The 22,638-nt window shown below is 41.4% G+C and overlaps 1 protein-coding gene across 1 annotated transcript in view; it reads left to right on the top strand.

The window, feature by feature from the left end:
* LOC108789771 (vitellogenin-1-like) overlaps positions 1–22,638 on the top strand; it is an 85,241-nt gene that overhangs the window by 40,311 nt on the left and 22,292 nt on the right. The window contains exons 13-22 of the mRNA XM_018559863.1: positions 481–578; positions 2,711–2,835; positions 2,950–3,057; positions 7,304–7,423; positions 8,550–8,733; positions 10,110–10,203; positions 11,099–11,284; positions 14,984–15,131; positions 20,039–20,258; positions 21,652–21,842. Coding sequence (XP_018415365.1) covers positions 481–578; positions 2,711–2,835; positions 2,950–3,057; positions 7,304–7,423; positions 8,550–8,733; positions 10,110–10,203; positions 11,099–11,284; positions 14,984–15,131; positions 20,039–20,258; positions 21,652–21,842 — 1,474 coding nt within the window. The remainder of the gene's footprint in view (positions 1–480; positions 579–2,710; positions 2,836–2,949; positions 3,058–7,303; positions 7,424–8,549; positions 8,734–10,109; positions 10,204–11,098; positions 11,285–14,983; positions 15,132–20,038; positions 20,259–21,651; positions 21,843–22,638) is intronic.

Here is a 22,638-nt window from a genome sequence, read left to right as displayed (position 1 = left end):
GTTTCACTTCCAGTGATATCAGTCATCAGGACAAATAGAGAGGGTGAACCTTCATTCCTGCTTCCAATGTGGGGCACAGACAACACAGAAAGAAATCACTCTCTACTCTATCCACTCTATCCAAAATAATAATACGTTTTGGCTTCAGTTGCATAGCCTCCCAATTAGCAGACTGCCATGTTTGCTCCTCCAGGTATTCCTTAGGCAAACCTATCAGGTCTATTAGATTGGGAGCCCAATGGCTAACTGAATAAGCTTGCATTCCAGGCTGACAACACTGCTGCTATTTGTGGCTTAGCGTTGTCAGCCTGCAACAGGTAGTGCTGTTACTGGCAGGAGTTCCCGGTAAAAACATTGCAACAGATTTACAAACGTGGCAAATAGATTTAGGGTTCACATACTCTTTGAGCTGACCACTATAATAAAATAAATAGATGGAATTCAGTTGCCTTTAACAAACCTTTGTTCCCATGTTTCTAGGGCTGCTATTTGCAACATAGCTGTGGCAATCCTGAAGTCCAGATTTGAAGCCACAAGAGGCCAATTTAGCAGTGGATTCTATTATGACATATATTCAGGTATTGGGTCAATTTTTGCATTTCCGGTTACTGCAACGTATCGAAACGCCTTCAAGAAAAATACAACAAGTCTAGTTGCCTTGGTTTCTTTTTACAGACAGTACAGGAATACTATTGTATTGCCATTTACTATTTAAGATCCAATTACCATAAGCCCTGATGATGGGGGACTTTAATAGACCCCATAAATGCGTTGGACTTTTGATCCTGTTGACCTTTGATAAATAAATCATCACTTTGGATATCAGGGTTTTCTTCCTGCAGTTTCAGTGTACAATGGTACAGATCCCATTGTGCTTTATGTAAAATGCATTGTGCTTTTTTAATGTAATATAAGGTTTTGGTTTTGTTTGTTTTTTTTAAATCATGCACTTTGCTGCTTATCTATGAATGTAAATTGCATGTGCTTGCCATATGAGCTGATCCCATGGTATACTGCATTATAAACTATCTGCCAAGCAACAGGTAAGAGCCTTCTATTGGATAAGTGTTATCATCTGGGGTTGCTTCAGTTGGTCAGGTTTACATTCAGCAACGTTATGTGCCCAGACAATGAGGTCAGCTGTTCACCTGAATATATTGAATGCCCAGGTTTTCCATCAATGGATTATTTCTCCCCAGATGGCACATTGTGCATATTCCAAGATGACAATGCCAGGACTCATCGGGCTCAGATTGTGAAAGAGTGGTTCAGGGAGCATGGGACTTCATTGTCACACATGGATTGGCCACCACAGAGTCCAGACCTTAACCCCGTTGAGAATCTTTTTGGTGCTGGAGCAGACTTTGCACAGTGGTCCGACTCTCCCATTATCACTACAAGATCTTGGGGAAAAATTTATGCAACTCTGGATGGAAATAAATGTTCTGACATTGCATAAGATTATTGAAATGATGCCACGGCAAATGTGTGCCATATTCAAAGCTGGAGGCGGTCCAACAAAATATTAGAGTGTGTGACTTTTTATTTGGCCAGGCAATGTACTAACCCCTTAATCTGATCTTCTAAAATGATCTATTGCTACCAGTATCACTGTAGTGCTAGTTCCAGTACATTGAGATATTATTTTATGAAAGAACTGGTAGCAATAGATATCTTAGGAGGATCAGATTGAAGAGATACTATAAGGTGGTCACAGGAAAGCCTGTAGTATGTTTTGGACATACAGTGAATGAAACAGCTCCCTCGTATGGAAAACAAATATATAGGGACCTTTAACCTCCAGAAGGACACACAAATGGTGTGCAAATGAAACTGAGAAAATTGTAAGTAATTAAAAAAATTGTTAATAATCAGTTTCTACAAGAAAAGTTAAGTTTTAATGCAGTGAGGGCGAGATGCACGGATAACTGAAGTGCATCATCTTAGCTAGGAATAATATTAATTCCCTTCATTTGGCAAAGACTGACCCATGTTTGAATTAATAAGACTTTTTGCAAAATTGCTTTGTTTCAAGAAGAATTCAGGGTGAAAGGTAGATTTTTCAGGGTATGCTCAGACGCAGTTAACATTTCTAGATGTTGTCTATAACAGCCTTTTTTCCAACCAGGATGCCCCTGAAACCTGGGAGTCCTTTTGGCTTCCTCAGGGAGACTCTGATGTGAAAGAGGGAGACTCTGATATGAAGGGAAGCTTCTAATATGACAAGAGGGGACTCTGATATGAAAAGAGCGATCTTCTAATGTGAAAGGGGCTCTTAATGTAAAAGGGGGACTGTGATGTGAAAGGGGGATTCTGCTGTGGAAGAGGGGGGCTCTGATGTAAAGGGGGGCTTCTGATTTTTGTGTTGGGTCCCACCTTAAAATCCATACCAGACCCCTATCTGGGATAAGGATCTGGTATGGATTTTGGAGGGGCCACGCTTTTTTTTTTTTACATTTACATTTTTTACATTTTAGACATGGGTGCCTTGAGATTTTGCCTACTTTTAAAGGGTGCCGTGACTGAAAAAGGTTGAGAAATGCTGATCCATAAGATAGCAAATCTTCACTCCACTTCAGATACACGTTCACCATACTGAAGATGCACAAGTGCGACTTTTTAATAAGTCTTTTGTGACCTTGACCTGACATTGTCAATATTGGAATCCTAGGCATATCAAATAACACTAAAACATTTTTTGTTTTCATAGATTCACTTATGTCAGGAATGCAAAGCATGCTTAACATCATACATGATGCTGCTGATGTTTTGCCAATCGCTGCTCTCGGTAGGCTCAAAATGAACTTCATGGGTGTTTTCACTGAACTGCTAGAGGTAAAAAAAGAAAAAGAAAAAGAAAGAAAAGAATAAAAATGTCTTTGTCCTTCTACCAAAGCATAAAAATATGATTTTTGTTATTCAATGCTTGCATTTCATTGTTACATATAGATCGGCTTCCATGCTGAAGGCCTTCAGGAATTATTAATGAACAGACACTTATTCTCCTCTGGAAGCGGGCTGCACAATATAAAGAAAATTATGGATATGCTGAAGAAGGTAGGAACATTTCAAGTACTGAGATAATGCCATGAAATGGAACCTGAGCATTAACTTACACACAGCGTGCAACAACACACCAAGCGTATAAATTATGTAAATCTTATAAAATCTCCCACATGGTATTGTACAATAACAGGAAACAATGCAATTTACCTTGTTTATACAACACAGAAGGGGAAGCCTGTTAAATTCCAGGGACTGGAGATGGAAAATGGAATGTAAAGGGTCAGGCCCCAAATGGGCCACAGGTCAGATGAACCTGGGCAGTATCAGACTCACAAAGTGATTGTCTTACCTTCAGATTCTGCTGGTTAGCAGGGTTGGTGCCAGGGGGCGGGGGGCGATTTGCTTTAACACTTTTGCTGCCCAAGTCTTTTTTTTTTGCACACGTTAAAATGCACATTTTAGGCCTAAAAGTTAAAACCCCAAAACAATATACTGTACATTTTTCTGAGAGACCATAGAGAATAAAATGGCGGTAGTTGCAATTTTATAGGTCTCATGATATTAGCACAACAGTTTATCAAACCTATATTTTCAATATAAAATACGCTAAAGTTACTTAGAATATACAAACACGATGTAAGACCCATTTGTTAAAATATAAAAGATGAGATTGTGTCGAGTAAATGGATACCAAACATTTGAAGCAGTAAAACTGTGCGCCGCTTGTGAAATGGCGACAAACCAGTGCAGTAAAACTGGAAGTGATGAAAAGTTTGTCGTTACTGGGTGCATTCACTGCAAGGACAATCGGTGAGCGAATGTTCACTGATCTTTCTCTGCTATCACCCACCATGAACGTCTGGGGCACCCAGGAGGAAAGGGGGGTCAGATGAGAAAGGGGACACCTTCAACAGGCTGTAGAAGTGATACAGCTGCCAATTCACTTCTAGTTAAAAGCTGATAGCCTGCAGAAAGATGTAAACAATCTCCCAGCTTCTGCAGCAACAGGGAATCTCTTTACAGGCCCCTTCTAGTGCCAACATAAGCCTTACATTGGTGACAGCAAAAGGGTCAAATCCATTTTAATATAATTTATTTTACAATTAGATTTTAGTGTTAACAATTTGCTATCAGGAAGGTCTTTACTGTAGTGACTCCATGGGGGTGATGTACTAACCTAAGCACACGCACGCACTAGGTGCGTGTGATTTTTACACAGCAAAACGTATTTATCAACCAAAAAGTCTCTAAAAGCATATTTCCACTAATGCCATATATGGAAAAATCATGCACATGATGCATATATAATGCTGCTTCACAGTTTAGACAAAAATGGTTAGCTCATGCATTTACATTCCTGCATTCATCAACGCAAGCAACACAATGTAGAGCTAATTTACACAACATCACCTTGCAATTCATGCAGGGCTTTGCACAACACACCTGCTGGGTGTGTACACACTACAAAGGTGTCTAGATTCCACCAAGAGATCATGCTGGGAGGGAACACACTACAGAGGTGTGTTTATAAGGTTAGTAAATCAACCCCCATATGTCTATTCTGCAATAAGTGCTTCTTACCTTCCAGCATTCATTCTTTTGAAATTACTCTGAATCATACAGGCTGCATTTGCAGGCTGCAAAGCCCCCCACAGATCCTGAAAACCCCCCACAAGTCCTGCAAAGCCCCCCACAGATCCTGCAGAGACCCCCCTGAGACCCTGCAGTCTGCCAGATCTCAGGGGGGCTGTGCAGGATCTGTGGTGGACTTTGCAGGCTGCAGAGCCCCCCATGGATCCTGTAAAGCCCACCAAAAGGTATTGCACAGCCCACCTGTGACTCTTTGGTGGGCTGTGCATAATCTATGGTGGGCCCTGCCAGCACAGTGCTCCTACCTTACACGGGAAGCCCAGCCTTCACTGCTGCCTCGGCACCCAATCTTCTCAGCTTCGCCGCTCGACTGGCCCCTTGGCGACACCTCCTCCATCGCGGTCTCTGTCTTTGCAGTCTTCACAGGACTTCACAGGCCTCTTCCATCTCCCCCTGTCTCCGCCCCCTGTCTCCTCACATCCTCTCATCTCCGCCTCGACCTCACTCTGTTTCCGGCCATCTCATGCCGCTCAGTCCCCCGGCTCCTCCTGCTCGCTCGTCCGCCGATTTCGCCCCGTCGGCTGCCTAATGTTTTGTGGCCTGAACCTGGGCTCGCGTGCCAGCAGAAAGGGCCTCGCGTGCCATAGGTTCTCCACCACTGATTTAGGTAGTGTAAAAAATAATGAAAGTCTCTCCATAAGTGGAATGAGGAACACTTAAAAACTGCCAAGAGGAAATAAGCTTTCAAAAAACAAACACCTCTGGACAGTACAGAATGGTGGGAATAATAGTCGCGTGTGAACACGCTGCTATTCAATTTACCAAGAAATCGTGAAGAATCGGCATGCTCATGTTTCTGGGCTTAAGAAGCGTGTGAACTTGCCTCCACACATGTGCAGTTGGCTCAGAGCTCACAGAGCTGAACACGTCAGTGGTGTGTAAGTTCCATATTTTTTAATACTGTTTTTAGCATTTTCAAAGTGTTTTATGGGATGGTTGTAGGCATAGAGGTGAAGCAGCATTATATATGCATCATGCGCATGATTTTTCCATATATGGCATTAGTGGAAATATGCTTTTAGAGACTTGCATGCCGCTATTAAAGCGGCGTGTAGCCTATGGCGCATGCTACATGACGCGCACGTACGTAAATACATAAAAACGCGCCATAACGGCGTGAAAATGTGACACGTTGCTCGTGTTTGGTTGATAAATACGTTTTGCTGTGTAAAAATGCACACGCACCTGGTGCGTGTGTTTAGGTTAGTAAATCACCCCCTTAATGTCAATTTACAAGCATTAGACAACCAACATACCAGTGAACAATAGCACACTATAGCCATACAGTGTCTTTTAGTTCATTTTCTTTATTTATTCTCACTTTTTGAACTTATAGTTGTACTGCTAATGGCAAGTTAAGCTTAGCTTATTTATTATAATGATAGGTGCATACATAAAACACATTCATATTTACCATTATTGTGTTGTGAACAGTAGACCGGACTTAGTTTTTGTGTAATCCTAGTCCCTGTCATTCGTGGCTCAGTTGTGTTTGGTCAATAGGGTTCTAATTTCAGCTTTTATACAGGTCCATCTCAGCTTTGAGTTGGACCCAATACTGTCTGCGGGTGTGAAAATCTGTTTGCATATATATATACTGTAGATCTAAATGCAGAGAATAATGCTAAAGCCTCCCTTTTCAAACATATGAATTTGCCTAAGAAACTTTACAACAAATGAGATAATATTCAACAAACCCAACTACAGTTATTGTGCAATGAGTATTAAATATTTTTGCGACTATCAATCTTCCAGGTGCATTGACATTGGCTTTGTGTGCCCACCGTGGCACTCATGTCTTAGGTTACTGACCCAAGTCTAAGTATATTAAAATATAATTGTTGCTTCTTTTATTGCTGTAGGCTAAAATAATAGAATTCTATAGGATAATTTTATTTTATTTTAAAATAGCAGTTCTAATTACTCTAATTGCATTTATTATGATTTGCATCTTAGCACTTTGTTTCCTTGCTGCTTATTGCTCATTGTATGACAATGCCTAAAAATTTTACATATTAATGCAAGAGTGCCATCCAGTGGCCATAGTCCACCAGAATAAGAAAAGTATACATGCATATACACTACATTGCCAAAAGTATTGGGACGCCTGCCTTTACACGCACATGAACTTTAATGGCATCCAAGTCTTAGTCCGTAGTGTTGAATATTGAGTTGGCCCAGCCTTTGCAGCTATACAGCTTCCACTCTTCTGGGAAGGTGTCCCCAAGGTTTAGGAGTGTGTCTATGGGAATGTTTGACCATTCTTCCAGAAGCGCATTTGTGAGATCAGGTGCTGATGCTGGACGAGAAGTCCGGGCTCGCAGTCTCCTCTCTAATTCATCCCAAAGGTGTTCTTTCGGGTTGAGGTCAGGACTCTGTGTGACTCAAGTTCCTCCACCCCATACTTGCTCATCTATGTCTTTATCGTATGTGTGTAAAGCAAATAACAGTATACAGAGACCAATAACCCTTAGCAACCAATCAGAGATCAGCTTTCGTTAGTCTGACTAGGCTAATGTGCAGAAAGCTAATCTCTTATTGGTGGTTGTGGGCTACAGTCCAGTAGCACTTTCTCCTCTGTTATTAGATAAAGCATTGGTGTATAAATATAATACATGTCAGCTCACACCGCTCTCCTTCTCTACAGCTCCATGGCTGGAAGCCATTACCTTCGGATGAACCTCTGGCTTTTGCGCACCTTAAAATGTTTGGACAAGAACTTTTCTATCAAGATTTAAACAAACACTCAATAGAAAACATCCTCAAGGTGAGCAATGGAGACTGTGAGGTGGTGCTTCTGATCCTCTGCCCTCAAAGAGAATTTGTCACACAGATCTAGAAAAAAAAGCTACATTAAAGGTACATTTCAACACTGAAAATTCAGCCTTGAAATACATACTGTACTTAATTTTAATTTGCAATTCTCTTGAGAGTGTGGAGGTTAGGCAAGGCACAAAATCCAACATTTCCAAGCCTAATGATTAAAGAGGAACTGAACTGTGGAAGTTGTGCCCTAAATAAAAGGGCAGACTGAGGGAAAAGGACTAGTCACCGGTATTGCCTCTGGTCTCCCTACTATTGATCATTTCCCCATTACTGACTTATCATGCCATGCTCAAGCAGTGGGGGCACCACCCCAGGGATCATAGAGTCCAAAATATTTTTTTTTTAAATTGAATAATTAGTAGAAAAAAAAGCCAACTCATTTTGTGGGTTCAGGCACACATCCTTCATCAGGGCTAAGATACAAGTAGAGTATAAAAGATTGTACAAAATAATACATTATAGGTTACATATTGGTATAAAAGATCAGTTTTGCTGAGGCTACTTTGGATGCCAGTCATCAAATGGTCCCGTTGCCACCCTTCATATTGCTGTAATCTGTGCAGATCATCAGGATGGGATGCAGCTGCTGCTAGATGTACTGGCCCACATTCCAGTGTTGGAAATCTGATGACTGGTGGGACACTGGCTTATTTGTGTATCATTCTGCTGTAGATCCTCAAATCATCTCTGAATTGGTCCTTCTGGAGGGGGGCTACTTTTGCTCCCCATGGCCCTGTGTGTGTTGTAAAGTAGCCACCACTCCAAGCTCCCTCCCGTGATGGACTACAATCTTCGTGCAAATTAGTAAACTAAACATGAGATTGTAGTCCATCCCGGGAGTGAGCTTGGAGTGGTGTCTACTTTACAACACACACAGGGGCCATGGGGAACAAAAGTAGCCCCCCTCCAGAAGGACCAATTCAGAGATGATTTGAGGATCTACAGCCAAGTGATACACAAATAAGATACATTTGTGTTAGTAGTTCAGGTACTTGAATGCATTTTTAAGATTTAACTCCTGACTTTAGTGTCACTTTAAGTTTAATATGTGTTACTTCTTTGTCTAGATTTTTCACAGTGGCAAGTTTGCTTCATTACAAGCAGCTGTGAAGGCGCTGCAGAAGGGTCTGGATATACACTGGTCTAAGCCTTTACTATCAAGTGAAAATCGTCTAATCGTCCCAACTTGTGTGGGTCTGCCACTGGAAACCAGCCTGTACTATTCATCGGTTACCAGGGTGCAGGTACAAGGTATGTGCACTGATTAACATAAACCTGAACTGCAGAGAGACAGCTTAATGCACAGCTGAAATATCTGGGAGCTGTTTAAACTGCCAAAGGATTTGTAAACCTGTCTATTCAATCCTGATATTTACACAGCCATGCTAGGCAGCGCAGCCAGATCAGTAACCTGACTTTTCATTGCTTCAGTTAAGTAATACAGCTCGTCATCTCCATTGCCCTAAGTCTGTGATTGGACAGTGACGGAGAAGCAGCAGTCTATTAAGATCATCACTCTGCTCTTTCTTGTCTGATTGTTCCATGCTAGTAGATCACAATAACAAAGAGGAGCCTGGCAGGGTTGGGGGTGGAGAGGGGCCGGGGAATAAGCCATGCAATAAAGTTATATGTAAGCTTACGAATTTGAAGTGCAGCTTTCCGTTTTAGATGGCCAGCATTAATTGCTGGTGGATAAACTCAAAAGAGCCAGAGTGTGGTGCAAATTCTGCTGGAAGCTGTTTATTCTCTGTACATGTGCATTCAGCAGATCCTGACTGGCCACTTATGCTGCCCCTCCTTCAACCAGTCTAAATTATACAATATATCCACTACTCTGCGATGGGGAAAGTCCTGTCTGCCTTCTGATTGTACTGTGGAGCAAAGAGGATATCTTGATACCCACTAGGGCAATGGCTAGAACAGATTTGAGCACGCATTGTACAAGGCTGGGGATGCCACAGAAACCGAATGGCAGGGCACAAGTTTGGACCTTTAAAGAAGAACTCTGGGCAGAATAATTCTCAACCCTTGCAGTGGGGCTACCATTTCCCTGCAAGTGCTCATTTTCGTCTAGGGTCCCAAATAACAAAGATATACTCACTCGAACCGCAGCTGCTAGACCGGTCTCCCGAGAGGCCTCTCTCCCCCTCCACTGCGGTGATGTAATGTCCTTCGGCATCCTCATGTCCAATGCACTATATTGGATGTGATGACTCACAGGTTCTTAGACTGCTAGAACAAAAGGGGAGAGAGGCTGCAAGAGACATTATACAGCGATGCAGAATGGCAGCGGCTATAGAGGACTACAAATCTCGGCAATACATTATACAGAAATGCAGCATAATACCATTACCTATAGAGCTAGCCAGGAAATGAGGCGAGCTCTATCTGCCTTGCTCCAGCTTCTAATGCACTTTATGAGAATACTCACAGTGTGCAGTGAAATCAGAGAAAGCCATTTTAGTCGTGGAGAGGAGTCGGTGCAACTGTACAAGACTGAAGGAATTGCTAGAGTTATAATTGTAATATTAGTTATGGCTAGATGGGCTTTTTAAATTACAGTATATTACATAGACATTTTATTTTACTGTTTTGCATTCATCTGTAAAATATTTTTTAATTACTAGCTCGGTCTCATATCACTCCCGACCCTAAAGACGATCTAAGGATTCTGCAGTTACTTGAATCTGACATTAGTCTGCAGGCAAAGCTTTCCTTAAGGTATGCACACTTTCCTGTATTATGCATATGGAATTAGTACGAGTCATTAGACTTTTCTTTCCCTATTATTAAAATGTATCTAAAGCCAAAACTGTTTGTAATATTGGATAGAGCAGGCAAGAGTTAAAAATACTGTGAGGGTTTTATATCTGCCTTTGTCTTCATTAGGGGGAATCGCCCTCTCTTTTTGTTAATCTCCCCAATAGCAAACAGACAGCAATAAATAAATAAGAGTGGACAGGATTTTAATCATTCCCTATTCTATCACAAAAATAGGGAAAAAAATGGCTTTAAATATACCTTAAAGTGAATCTGATGTCTCTTTTCTGATGTTTTCAACCACATATATGCATGTATATTTAAAACAATAAATAGTAATATAATAATAATATAAAAATGAATATCAATATAAATAATAATATTGATAGAAACAATCTTAGTAATCAATGCTAAGTGAACCTGATCTAAAGTTAATAACAGTGCTGAAGTGCAGGAACATTTGTCACTTGCAACTACCTGTCTTAGTTTTTAAAATCCAACTCCAGGCAAAAATAGTTTTTATTAAAATGGTCCACCAGCCAGTGTCTGAAAAAAAAAAAAAACAGCTTGTCCCAATGTCATTCAACCCCTAAAGCTGCCCATACATCTATAGATCATCTGCAGACTTTCTATGGTCAGATGGAAAAAGTGCAACAGATTTCTCCATCTACGGCCAAGCTTCAGTGTCTTGCTAGTCGGCCCCTCTGGCTCTCAAAATACATGAACAATGCCTGCATCCAATCAGGTTGTTCAGGGGGGCCGACTAGCAAGATCTACGCTCACTGATTATACCCTGGTGTTTCCCTTTATATTATCCCTGATAATAATTTGACATGTATTTTACCCCATTATTTAGTATGACCAAGGAAATAGTGTTCATGATCGGTGTCAATACCAACCTGATCCAAGCCGGAATGGAGCTCAGAACACAGGCCAGCTTTGTATTACCCGCAAATGTGGAAACCAACGCGAACGCTGGGCAAAAACACTTCAAGATGGATTTTATTCCAGAGCTGCCAGATAATGAACTTATTTCCATAAGGTATTTACAATCTGTCAATGTTACTTCTGTCTGCAAATTCAATTATATCATTAGATGTAAACACTGACGTGATGACAATTTTTGTCAAAACACTGCGTATCATGAAGAATTGGCATTTTTCTTTTACCATAAATACTGTTCTCACCTTTCTTTCATCCTTTTTAACGTCCCAGTGCTGCTGATCTCCACCAGCCTCTTTTAGCCACTTCCTGTCTCCAGTTTCAACTCCCTCTGTCTACATGCACTCTCTCCAGTTTCAACTTCCTATTGTTCCTATTGTTGGCCAGAGCTGGCGACCTAATAGTATAGATGCAAAATGTCCAGGATTTGATTCAGTCATAAAGATGCTGTGTCTCAGCTAATGTCCAGGTATCACAGTGTAACCTTTAATTGAGGTACTGGACATGCACAGTAATTTAATAAGCTATTTGTTATGGGGATGTGAATAGACGGGCGCATAGTTAAAGGTGGTGTTTGGGCGGACCAATCTGGTAAGTAAATGGGTTGCTGGATGGTGCACAATCAGTGGTGGGGGGGAGTGGTGCTGGTGGACAGTGACCTCGCTTAGAGCTGGTGAAGAGATGTGTAAGGGCTTTGCATCTCCCTGCTCAGCTCTCAGCAGCCTGGGACACTCTGGCCGGCATCCTGCCAAGCTCCTGACAACCAGTGACATCACTGGTTGCTAGGTGCTCAGCGGGATGCCGACAATAGCGTCCCAAGCTCTGTTAGGCACTTATGCTGAGCTCCTAGCAACCAGTGAGGTTACTGGTTGCTAGGTGCTCAGAGGGATACTGGCAATAGCGTCCCAAGTTGCTAAGAGCTGGGCAGAGAGATGTGTATGGCCCTTACACATCTTCCCGCCCAGTTCATAGCAAAATGGGACACTCTGAATGGAAAGGGGGCCGCAGGCACACTGCAAACGTTCTGCAGCAGAACGGCCATGCCACTTTGCCTGACGCCCTCCATGTGACCCAAAGAGATGCCTGCCTTGGCTACAGCCTCAGGTTCCCCAGTTATAGTGATGGTCCTGCATGTAATAGTGACAACAGTAGACCATGCCTGTTCAATGTATGTAGGCTTGGCCACTTGTAGTCTCCACTAGGGGTGCTTCAGACAGGGAGACAACACCGGAGCACAAATGAGAGACAGTTGTCACCCTATAACAGTAAGTAACTAAGCAACAACCTTCATTGCCGGATCAGCAGGTATCCTGGTAATAATAGCTGCAGATTTTAAAAGACAGAAAACAACGCTGGAATTACATTAACATGTGAAAGTGTATTATGAGTTGTTCGTGATTGGGCTTAGATCTAATTTACCTGAATGCAATGTATAAGTGTGTATATGTTTCTAATCGTATATCTGGCATTGAACCTTTGCTACTGCGGTGATTGGCAGTATTATTATTTGCTTATCGGCCTACTTGGCAATGCACGCAATCTGATTATTTTTCCGTATACCAGTAATGAACAATTTTTCAATCTAAAGAAAATGTTTGCACGAAATCTCTGATTATATATGATTGGAAGATAATGCCGCTTCATCTGCTGATTTAATTGAACAAATTCTTCACCATCCAGTTGGTTTTGCTCAGGTGATCTCAGGGCTCTATTCTGATAGTACTGCTCCACAGATTACAATATGACAATCGCGCATTATGATAAGCATATCATTTCCTTTAATTATTATTTAGTCAGATGGTAACATGCAGATACTGGCCAGCTCACTGTGGTCACGGACAGCCCAATGCAAAATTCAGATGAAGATTGGGCCATTTAAGGTGACCCTACGGAGCAATAGTAAACCCTTCAGATTGTCAGCAGCGCACATTATCATACACAGAGACTACAGCTTATTGATAAATCTCTGAGCATTGCTATCCTTCAATCCTCTAACTACCAGCCATGTTGCAAGATATATAGAGGTGGGAACTGGCAAGCTGGACCATATGCACATGGCTTCCCAACCTGTCAATCTCTGAGATGCCTGACTAAACCTAAACTCCGGGCAACCTGCTACCTGCCACACACAAACACACACCTCAGCCCCACAACAACCTCCCACCCTCTGAAGCCCCCCGGTATTTTTTTTTCTATTCTTACACATAATTGTTTTCCAACAAGTATTCTCTTGCTGGTCTGGAGATGTCACTGCAGCTTCTTCTCCTTCCAGTAGTGTAGAGGGGCATTCTTCTAGCAGTACTCTAGCAATGATGTGATCCCAGCCTGCATGATGACACACTTCCTAGGGATGGCATTTAAAGGACAGGCTGGACTATACAGGAAATGGGCAGAATAAGTGCTTATGCTCATGGGCACCTGAGACTGTACAACAATAATTCTGGCGTATTTTTCTCCTCCAGGGAGCCACAGGTACAGCTTCCCATAGTAGTCAATGGCTGTACGCATGTGCGTGTACGGATGTACATCTTTTGACTCAGAAGACCTGCGTATGCCTGCTAACAGCCATATACAGTCAATGACTTTATTTGCATTGTACAGGCTTAGCCACTCATGTGAATGAGCCATAACAGTGCCATTTTAACCTGAAATGGACCACCGGTGCTGTATTGAGGAGGAAGTAATGGGCAGTGTTGGAGCATGGAAAGTATAAGTGCAGAATGGCATTTTTTTCCCTATCTTCCATTGAGAGACACAGTGCGGATGAATTCTTGCTTCTAGGAGCAGCAGCATGACCCCTATGTCACAGAATTCTTCAGAGCTGTGTCTCTCAATGGACTCCGACTAAAGGATTTGACGGTAAGAACAAAATCCAATTTTCTCTATCGTCCATTAAGGGACACAGCTCAGAAGAATTCTGAGACATTGGGGTTGATTTACTAACCTAAACACACACACACACCAGGTGTGTGTGATTTTCACACAGCAAAACGTATTTATCAACCAAAAAGTCTCTAAAAGCATATTTCCACTAATGCCATATATGGAAAAATCATGCACATGATGCATATATAATGCTGCTTCACAGTTTAGACAAAAATGGTTAGCTCATGCATTTACATTCCTGCATTCATCAACGCAAGCAACATAACATAGAGCTAATTTACACCACATTACCTTGCAATTCATTGCAGGGCTTTGAACAACACACCTGCTGGGTGTGTACACACTACAAAGGTGTTTCGATTCCTCCCATAGATCATGCTGGGAGGGAACACACTACAGAGGTGTATACACGTTCTTGGTGTGTTTAAAAGGTTAGTAAATCAACCCCATTGGGTTCATGCTGCTGCTCCTAGAGGCAGCAGCATAACCCTACATCTTAGAATTCTGCAGAGCTGTGTCCCTCAATGGACTTCTAGAAAAAGATTAAAAAAGGGGAATAAAAAAATTCCCTGAGTTCCACTTTTATAATCTGCTCAAAATTCAACTATAATGTTTTAGCGTACTTGTATGTTATTTCTATTTTTGTGCAAACTTTTTGCCAAGCATGGAACCAGTAATAACGATAATAACAAAAACATAACAATTACATGAGCAGAATAACAATAGCATACGCAGAGCAGAAACTGTCTATTGCAACGAGGTAAAGCACATCTACAGAGAGGTAAAGACAATAACCTTGAAAAAAGTTGAAAATATCATAAACAATAGACCAAAAAAAGGAAAAACATATTTTCTCTCTGACAGCGCTCACAAATATGTGCTCAAGATAAACAATACAACGTTTTATGTTCAGGTCAAAAGCGTTCGCTGTAACCAGAAACTCGGAGGATTTAGCTGCAGCGAAGATGACTCCTATTGTAGCAGCTGGAACAGAACCAAACGTGCTAAAACAGACCTTCAGTACGCAAGGGTTGTCCGCTGGGGACAGTACAAGGGCCGAGGTCAGCACAATCATTAACCCTTTACTGCTTTGAAAAATATCAAACTGAACATTGTCGAGTTTGTAGTCTGAGAGGAGGTTATTTATATTAGTTTTTATTGGCATATTTATTGGTTTAATAATCTATTCATGTATGTTAATTGCTTAAAGAGACCCTGTCCCTGAACCTGTTTTTCCTTTTTATAAAATATATGTAATAATTTGCACTGTGCCTTTGAACTTGCTGGAAAAAGTGACTCCTCCTGGAAGAGTCAATTCCCACCCCTCTCCTTGGATGGCATAGCCCTCTCCTCTTCTGGGAGTGTCTGCTTACTCTCTGGCCCATCTTACTCTCTGGACATCTGATCTTATAACATCTGTCAAAGAGGGAACTTTCTCATACATAGGCGGGATCTCCCCTCATTTACTTGTTTTGATCACAGGAAATCTCTCCAATGGAACAGAAAAAGCAAAAAAAATATCCTGATAGGGCTTTTACCACTTACCTACTTTATCTAAAATGTAAAGAGGAGGCTTTCACTGTAAAGGATGTGAGATGTTGGAGGCCGGTGGGCGGATAGTGGAATTAGTGTTCACATGCATGGCCACCATCCCAGGAGTGCTACTCCTAGTAGATTTACTTTTAGGACCTGCAACCTGCTTCTGTGCTTCCTGGACTGTGGAGGAATCCCTCACAAACCCCGCTGTTCACACCTAGGTGTTCTGTCACTCAAACCTAAGACTGACAAAATGCTCAAGACAAGGAATCCTATTCATTTTTATGGCCCCTGTTCGCATCTGAGTGTTTTGTCACAAGCAGAAAAAGGCCTGTCGCAGGAAAAAGCACAAGAGCTACCCTTTGGCAGCTTACAGCGCTTTTTGGTGCCATGGACTTCAATGAGAAAGCAACAAAACCCTCAGGTGGGAACTGGGGCCATAGAAATGAATGAGATTCCTTGTCTTGAACATTTTATAGCGCTTAGCTTTGAGCGACAAAGCGCCTAGGTGTAAAGAGATCCTTATACAGGGCCAGCAAAGCACACTGGAAAAATGTGGAAAGTGGCTGCCAGTCTCCAACATGGTTCAAACAGGTATTTTTAGGCAGTGGACCAGGGGGTCCAGGACCATTGATGAATTATATTTACACATCTGTTCATCTTCCACCAAGCTTTCAAAGTGCACTCTTTCATAAATGTGGTTTGTGCTATGCTGCATAAATACATATTAGCGTGATGTGTCACCTGCACTCCTTACAGTGATTGGACCTTGATTAATAGTTGTGGTGCTCGTAGTGATTACACGGATGGCGCCGTGTTTTCCAAAATCATAGAAGATGGAGATCACCAGCATTGGATTCTTTTGCATATTTATTGAAGAAACATGTGACAAGCGTCATTTAGCCAATGTTTTGGGGCCACGCAGGGTCTCTTCTGCCCTTCTACGTCACCCTGAAGAAGAAACTGCGTGGCCCTGAAACGTTGGCTAAATGACGCTTGTGACATGTTTCTTTAATAAATAAGCCAAAGAATTCAATGCTTTTTGATTGTGTGCTGGTGATCTCCGTCTTCTATGACTTTGCTGCATACTGTATATATTATTTTGAGAAGTCAATAGATTCCTTTTAAATATGAAACAAAGCAAACATTTTCACTTTGCCCGAGAAATTTAGAACATAATAGCACCAGGGACCGAACACCTTCCAGTGATGAAATAAAGCCGTGAGCAATAGCTTTTGATTTGGGGCAGTGGGCCTGTCCCTGTGGCCTTGCTATATTATGTTTTATTCTATATTCACACATAATACATATGGCTCTCGACAGAAGTCTTTGCCAACCACGGGCTCCGTCCTGCTGTGGAGTTTTGTGTAAATAACTATCTGCTTAGCCTAACACTATGTACTCCCAGTTTTTTTTTTTAAAAGGTGAAAGCTCTTGCTCTGTGTGTATCTAGAAAGCAAGTTTGGAATATGGATCTAGTTTCTTAGACACTGTTAGGATTAAGGAACCTTACCTTTTATGAATTAATTGATGTTTTATTTTTTTACTTTTATTTTCTTCCCATCAAAGCAGAAGTGTCAGTCTGTCCTACCTACCTACCTACCTACCTACCTCATATCCTACCTAGGCTTATTGATGATAACACTAAAAAAAAGTCTTATAACAAAGGCACTGCCAGGATTACATAAATGAAAATGAAAACTAAAGGCATTTGCTGACTGATTTGCCCTCTTTCAGCAGCCCTAACATTGTGTCACATAGTACCAAGCCCACATAGAAGATTGGCCAGGCTCCATAAAGGCCTTACAGTTTGACACTGGGCTAACCTTGCTGCTCTGACAGGGAGAGAATACAGCTAAATAGCAATGAATACAGCTATTCCTGCGAGGAAGACTTTGTTATAATATTAATAGTGGAGATGTATATTCTTCAACACTTCTGGAACTGTAGGATATCTGTGCCACTCACCGCATGTTGTGATTCCATCCTCCAATTCCTATTTCACTTCTGGACTCAGCAGTGAGTCAGAGGGTATAAGGGTCAGAGGATGCAACCATGGTACGCACGGTTTGTTTCTTAGGAGATCTCACAGGAATTTGTCAGTACTGGGCATTCGTAAGAATCTAACAGGGCTACTCATTGAAGGTGAAGAGTTTGGAGATTGCTGGAGAAGTGAACAATCTAGGACAACATAGCTGAACTGGAAATTGAGCTGAATTAGAGAATTTTTCCAAATCAGCTATTTTGTCCTAGATTGTTCACTTCTCCTGCTTCTCCAAACTCTTTAGTGAATAACCCTGTAAATCTCCATATTGTCATAAGTTATAGTGCATTATAGTGCAGTCTTACTCTTGAGGGATAGCTGTGTTTGCTGATATTTAGCTGTATTCCCTTCCTGTCAGGGTAGTCATGTCAGCCCAGTATCAGGCGCTTCTGTCCCTATGAAAGCTGACCAGTCTCCTGTCTTGGCTCAGTGCTAAGTAGTCCACACTACTTAGGAAAGGGTAAAATGATCAACAAAAGCCTTTCATTTTCCTCATTAAATGCTGAAGGCACCTTTGTTAGCTGACACTTTTTTGTGAGTCAATTATTAGCACCGGGCTCAAGTAGCAGATAAGGGGAGCTTACAGTCTGACATCTCTGCTGTGACAGGGAGAGTATAAAAAAGTAAATAATTAAAAATCAACTACATTATGAGAGATAAGGCTGCCACAGTTATCACAGTGGAGATTCAGATTATTACAGATGGAAACTGATGACGGGTAATCTTTAAAATGCAATTTTACCTAAGAGAGTTTTTTCCATTCTGTCATGGGATCACCTGTAAAGGCCACCTCTCAGTTAAACTTTTATTGCTCAAAAATGTCCCCCAGCCCAGGCTCAGGGTGCACTACTAACTTTTAACATGGGGATGTCCCCTGAAGTACCTCTTTCTTACCATAAGATGTACTTGGACTTCCAGCATGAATGATAACCAGCATCCTTTAGCCCAAAAGATTTAGGATTTACTGAGACGGGGGTTACCATAGCCTCCCTTCATTCACAGAGAGTGATGCTGACATCCTCACTTCAGCACTGCTCTCTGTATCAGTAGGGACTGTTCTCTGTATCAGTATGGACCACCCAACCTAGAGAAGTGGCGAAGACGAAGAGGACCCTGCAACGTGATATGACTGGCCTGCGGACTTCAGAGAAGCTAAGTATTAAAACACAAAAAGAATGTAATATTGACAGTGGGGGGCACAAGGAGGGGAGCAAGGCTGATTTTGAGGGAAGTCTGGAGGAGGGCGTTAAATTAGATTAGCAAGCTGAGCTTCTAGAGTCTCAGATAATGTTCCCACTTAGGCTCCCGAACCTTATAGCGTTTGCAGGTAGATAAAAACACATTGCTCTAAAGAAAAATCAATTAAAGAACTGTATTTACTTATCTCTCTCTGTAGACTGTTGTGAATCAGATTTAGAACTATGGTTATCATTACAGGTGACTTATCGTGAGATAAGTATAGGGGTGTTACTCACCCCTATACTTTGAATCTCTGAGCAGAAGGAGGAGAGCAAATGGTACATCCTGCAGTGCTGTCTCAACAAATTTACTTGTAAGCCCTCAGGGGCAAGGCCCTCCTTACCATCTTGTCTTGAATTGTATTGTGATTGTAATGTCTTCCTTATATTGTAAAGCGCTGCGCAAACTGTTGGCGCTATATAAATCCTGTATAATAATAATAATAGTTACTACAGCACAGGTTCTCTTTAAAGTACAATTGTTGTGACAGCAATGCAGGATGTACCGTTTGCTCTCCTCCTTCTGCTCAGAGATTCAAAGTATAGGGGTGAGTAAGTCAGCACAGCAGCCAGTCAAATTGGGTTTTCAGAAGTAAAATTCAGCAATGATGCTTCTCTCACGATAAGTCACCTGTAATGATAACCATAGTTCTAAATCTGATTCACAACAGTCTACAGAGAGAGATAGGTAAATACAGTTCTTTAATTGATTTTTCTTTAAAGCAATGTCTTTTTATCTACCTGCAAACTCTATAAGGTTCAGGAGCCTAAGTGGGAACATTATATGAGACTCTAGAAGCTCAGCTCGCTAATCAGTAGGCGGCGATTTGCAACAAGGATCGGACAGCATGAAGCCCTTACAAAGATTTGTTTTAAACTTTTTACAAGGTATTTTCAATCAATCTCCCTGAACAAAACCATCAGTTTTCTCCAGAACATAATAACAGACTTGGGAGCGACTAGAGGCTTAAAAGCACTAAAAAAAAAAGGAGAAAAAAAAAGTCCTAGGTCACCTACACAAAAAAATACAAAGCAGCAGCGGGGAATCCTGCACACATTTTAAAAAGGGTTTCATGTATTGCATTTAAAACATACTTAGTTCTGCATTGATACGGTCAAATAATGTCATTTTTATCTCGTCACTTCACAGGGAAAGTTTTCCGCCGAAGTTTTAAGCAAAGAGAATGCTTACTGGTCAGAGCAGCCGCGAAGACATCCTCAGTTGTCGGATGTCTCCATGTGCGCCAAAGCTGGGGATTTGGGTTTCCAAGTTTGTCTAGTAAGAAACTGTCTGACGACTGCCTTTGTCAGAAACTGCCCGCTGTATCACTTGATCGGAGATCATTCTGTGAAAGTGGTATTTAAGCCAGGTAAGACATTAGCATGACTACGTACAGGGTCAGTGAATGAGTTTGGGCCCATTCACACCACATCCAGATCATCTGCAGACAAGAAACAGATTGTTTCCAGACTCAAAATGCATCCCAATGTATCCCCATGCTATTTCTGGCCTCTGTTCCCACCAACCAGACCGTTCCAGACCAGAAAAATACTGCATGTCTCATTTTGTCTGGACTGGAATGCACTGGAACTGCGGGCAGGCTCACACCATTTTCCGGACCAGACGTGGTTCGGAAATTTGTGTGAACCTGCCCTTAGAGGGAAATTCCTACTACAACTAGCTAATACTCAGAGTATATAGTCCCAGGGGTAGCCACCACACTCTTATTTGTAAGATAATTTTCCAGGTACTCATTCACAAAAATATCCATACAAGTCCAAAGTAGGTACCGTGTTTCCCCGAAAGTAAGACCTAGTGCTATCTTCAGAGATTTCTGTAATATAAGACCTACCCCGAAAATCTTAAAAAAAATATAAGACACTGTCTTATTTTCGGGGAAACACGGTATAGAGGCACTCATGGGTCTTTCAGCAGGGATAAGTCAGAGCATCAGCATTTTATTGTCAACTTTCTGATGGAGCTTAATCCATCAGTCTTGATAAAGTTGGACTGAACTCCCTCAAAATGTTGACGATAAAACAATGATGCTCTGACTTATCTCCACCGCAAAACCTGAGAGTGCTTCTATACCTACTTTGGACATATATTAACAAAGTATAGCTAAAGCCAAAACTTGTTTTAAATGTTGGATAGTAAGGGAGGGTTAAAATCAGTCAGTTTGTTTTTGCCATGTGTGTCTAATGAGTGATATTTTCCTTCACTGTCCTGTAGCCTCAACAAGACGTGAGCGGATATCTTTCCAATGTGAGGTATATCCCTTCTTAGAAAGTTGTCACAGGACCAAGTGCCCCATTGAAGGATTCACCTCTATTTCCATTCTGGTGGCAATTCCAAGTTTTGTATTTACCCTCAATGTTCATTCCTGGTGATATTGGTGATCAGAACAATTGGAGAGAGCAAATCTCCCTTACAAGCACACAGACGGCAATTAAAACCTGACATAGGTTGTAACCCTTCGGCACTCCATCTGAATCTAAAGAAAAAAGTTTTGCCTTTCATTATACTTTAGAACTAGCAAAACACCCTCCCATAGCACACTGCAGTGGAATTCACAGTAATGAGTTTCAGAGCAATTATAGCAAGTTTAAAATAAGTAAGTTCATATAAATTGAGGCACATTCACTTAAAACCAAAATACCCAATTTTCAAGGGATTTGCTTTTATGCCAAACAGACCCGTACAAAGGTGTATTGAATTTCAGGCTCTTCAATAATTAAACCAGTAAGTGTTCTCCTTTCTAGTGCACACGGGTGCCTCAGTCGAGAAAATACAAATAGAATTTCAAGCAGGGCCTGGGGCAACGTTGAAAATGGTGCGTTCAGTTAATGTTCGTAGAGCTGACGGTGGAATACAAGAGCTGGAAAACCCAATAGACCGCATGGCTCTTTCAAAGCTGCAGAAGATTCTTGGCATTAGCGAGGTTATGAAACAGGTAAGTCTATCAACAAACACCTCCAGGTTAAGCCAATCCTACTGAATACTGATTAGAACAATGAAACTCTGTGTTCATTTATTTATTTCATTTATCAATGTAGCGCTGACATACAATAGGGCGCTGTACAGAGTATATACATCTGTCACATTAGTCTCTGCCCTAGAGGAGCTTACAGTCTAATGTCCCTGATTCAGTCATATTAGCACATATATGTACAAGCTTTGTTAACAAAAACTCATTAAACTGAGTCAAAAGAATTGAATTATTGGGAATAAGTAATGAGTCATTATTGACTCCAGGATTCATTTAGCAAACATGTCTGGTGCGGGCTGGTGTATTCAATAGATGATGATAGCTCACAGACTTTCTGTCTTCATTTATTATGTCCAGTTGTTTTAAAACATAAAGTGTAGCTGTTGTATTTTGATTTCTTTGCAATGAGTTAAATAGGAAATGGTGCATGTTCAGTTTTCATATTTACCACTTGCAGACGACAGGTGGCAAGCTGTAGGCAACAATACCAACATTCTGAGGTCTTAGATAACAGTGGATGCGCTAAAACGTACCTGAATAACAGGAGATCAGATTACACAGACAGCTAAATGCTTACAGAAGGAATACAGCCCTTCCATACTCCTAGCAGAGATAGCACTGTCTTCAATAGCTTACACAACCTGCCAAGAAGAATGTAGGAAGGGTCTGGGCTTTGCTTTTAGAAAGCCCAACATAGATCAGCACATTAAGCAACATGGATGCATCCTGTGTGTGTGTGTGAGTGTTTGTGTGTGTATGT

The sequence above is a fragment of the Nanorana parkeri genome, unplaced genomic scaffold (assembly GCF_000935625.1).
Source record: "Nanorana parkeri isolate BGI_ZX_2015 unplaced genomic scaffold, ASM93562v1 scaffold418, whole genome shotgun sequence".
Lineage (NCBI taxonomy): Eukaryota > Metazoa > Chordata > Amphibia > Anura > Dicroglossidae > Nanorana > Nanorana parkeri.
Note: the sequence above shows the minus strand (reverse complement) of the source record. Positions and strands in the feature narration are given on the sequence as shown.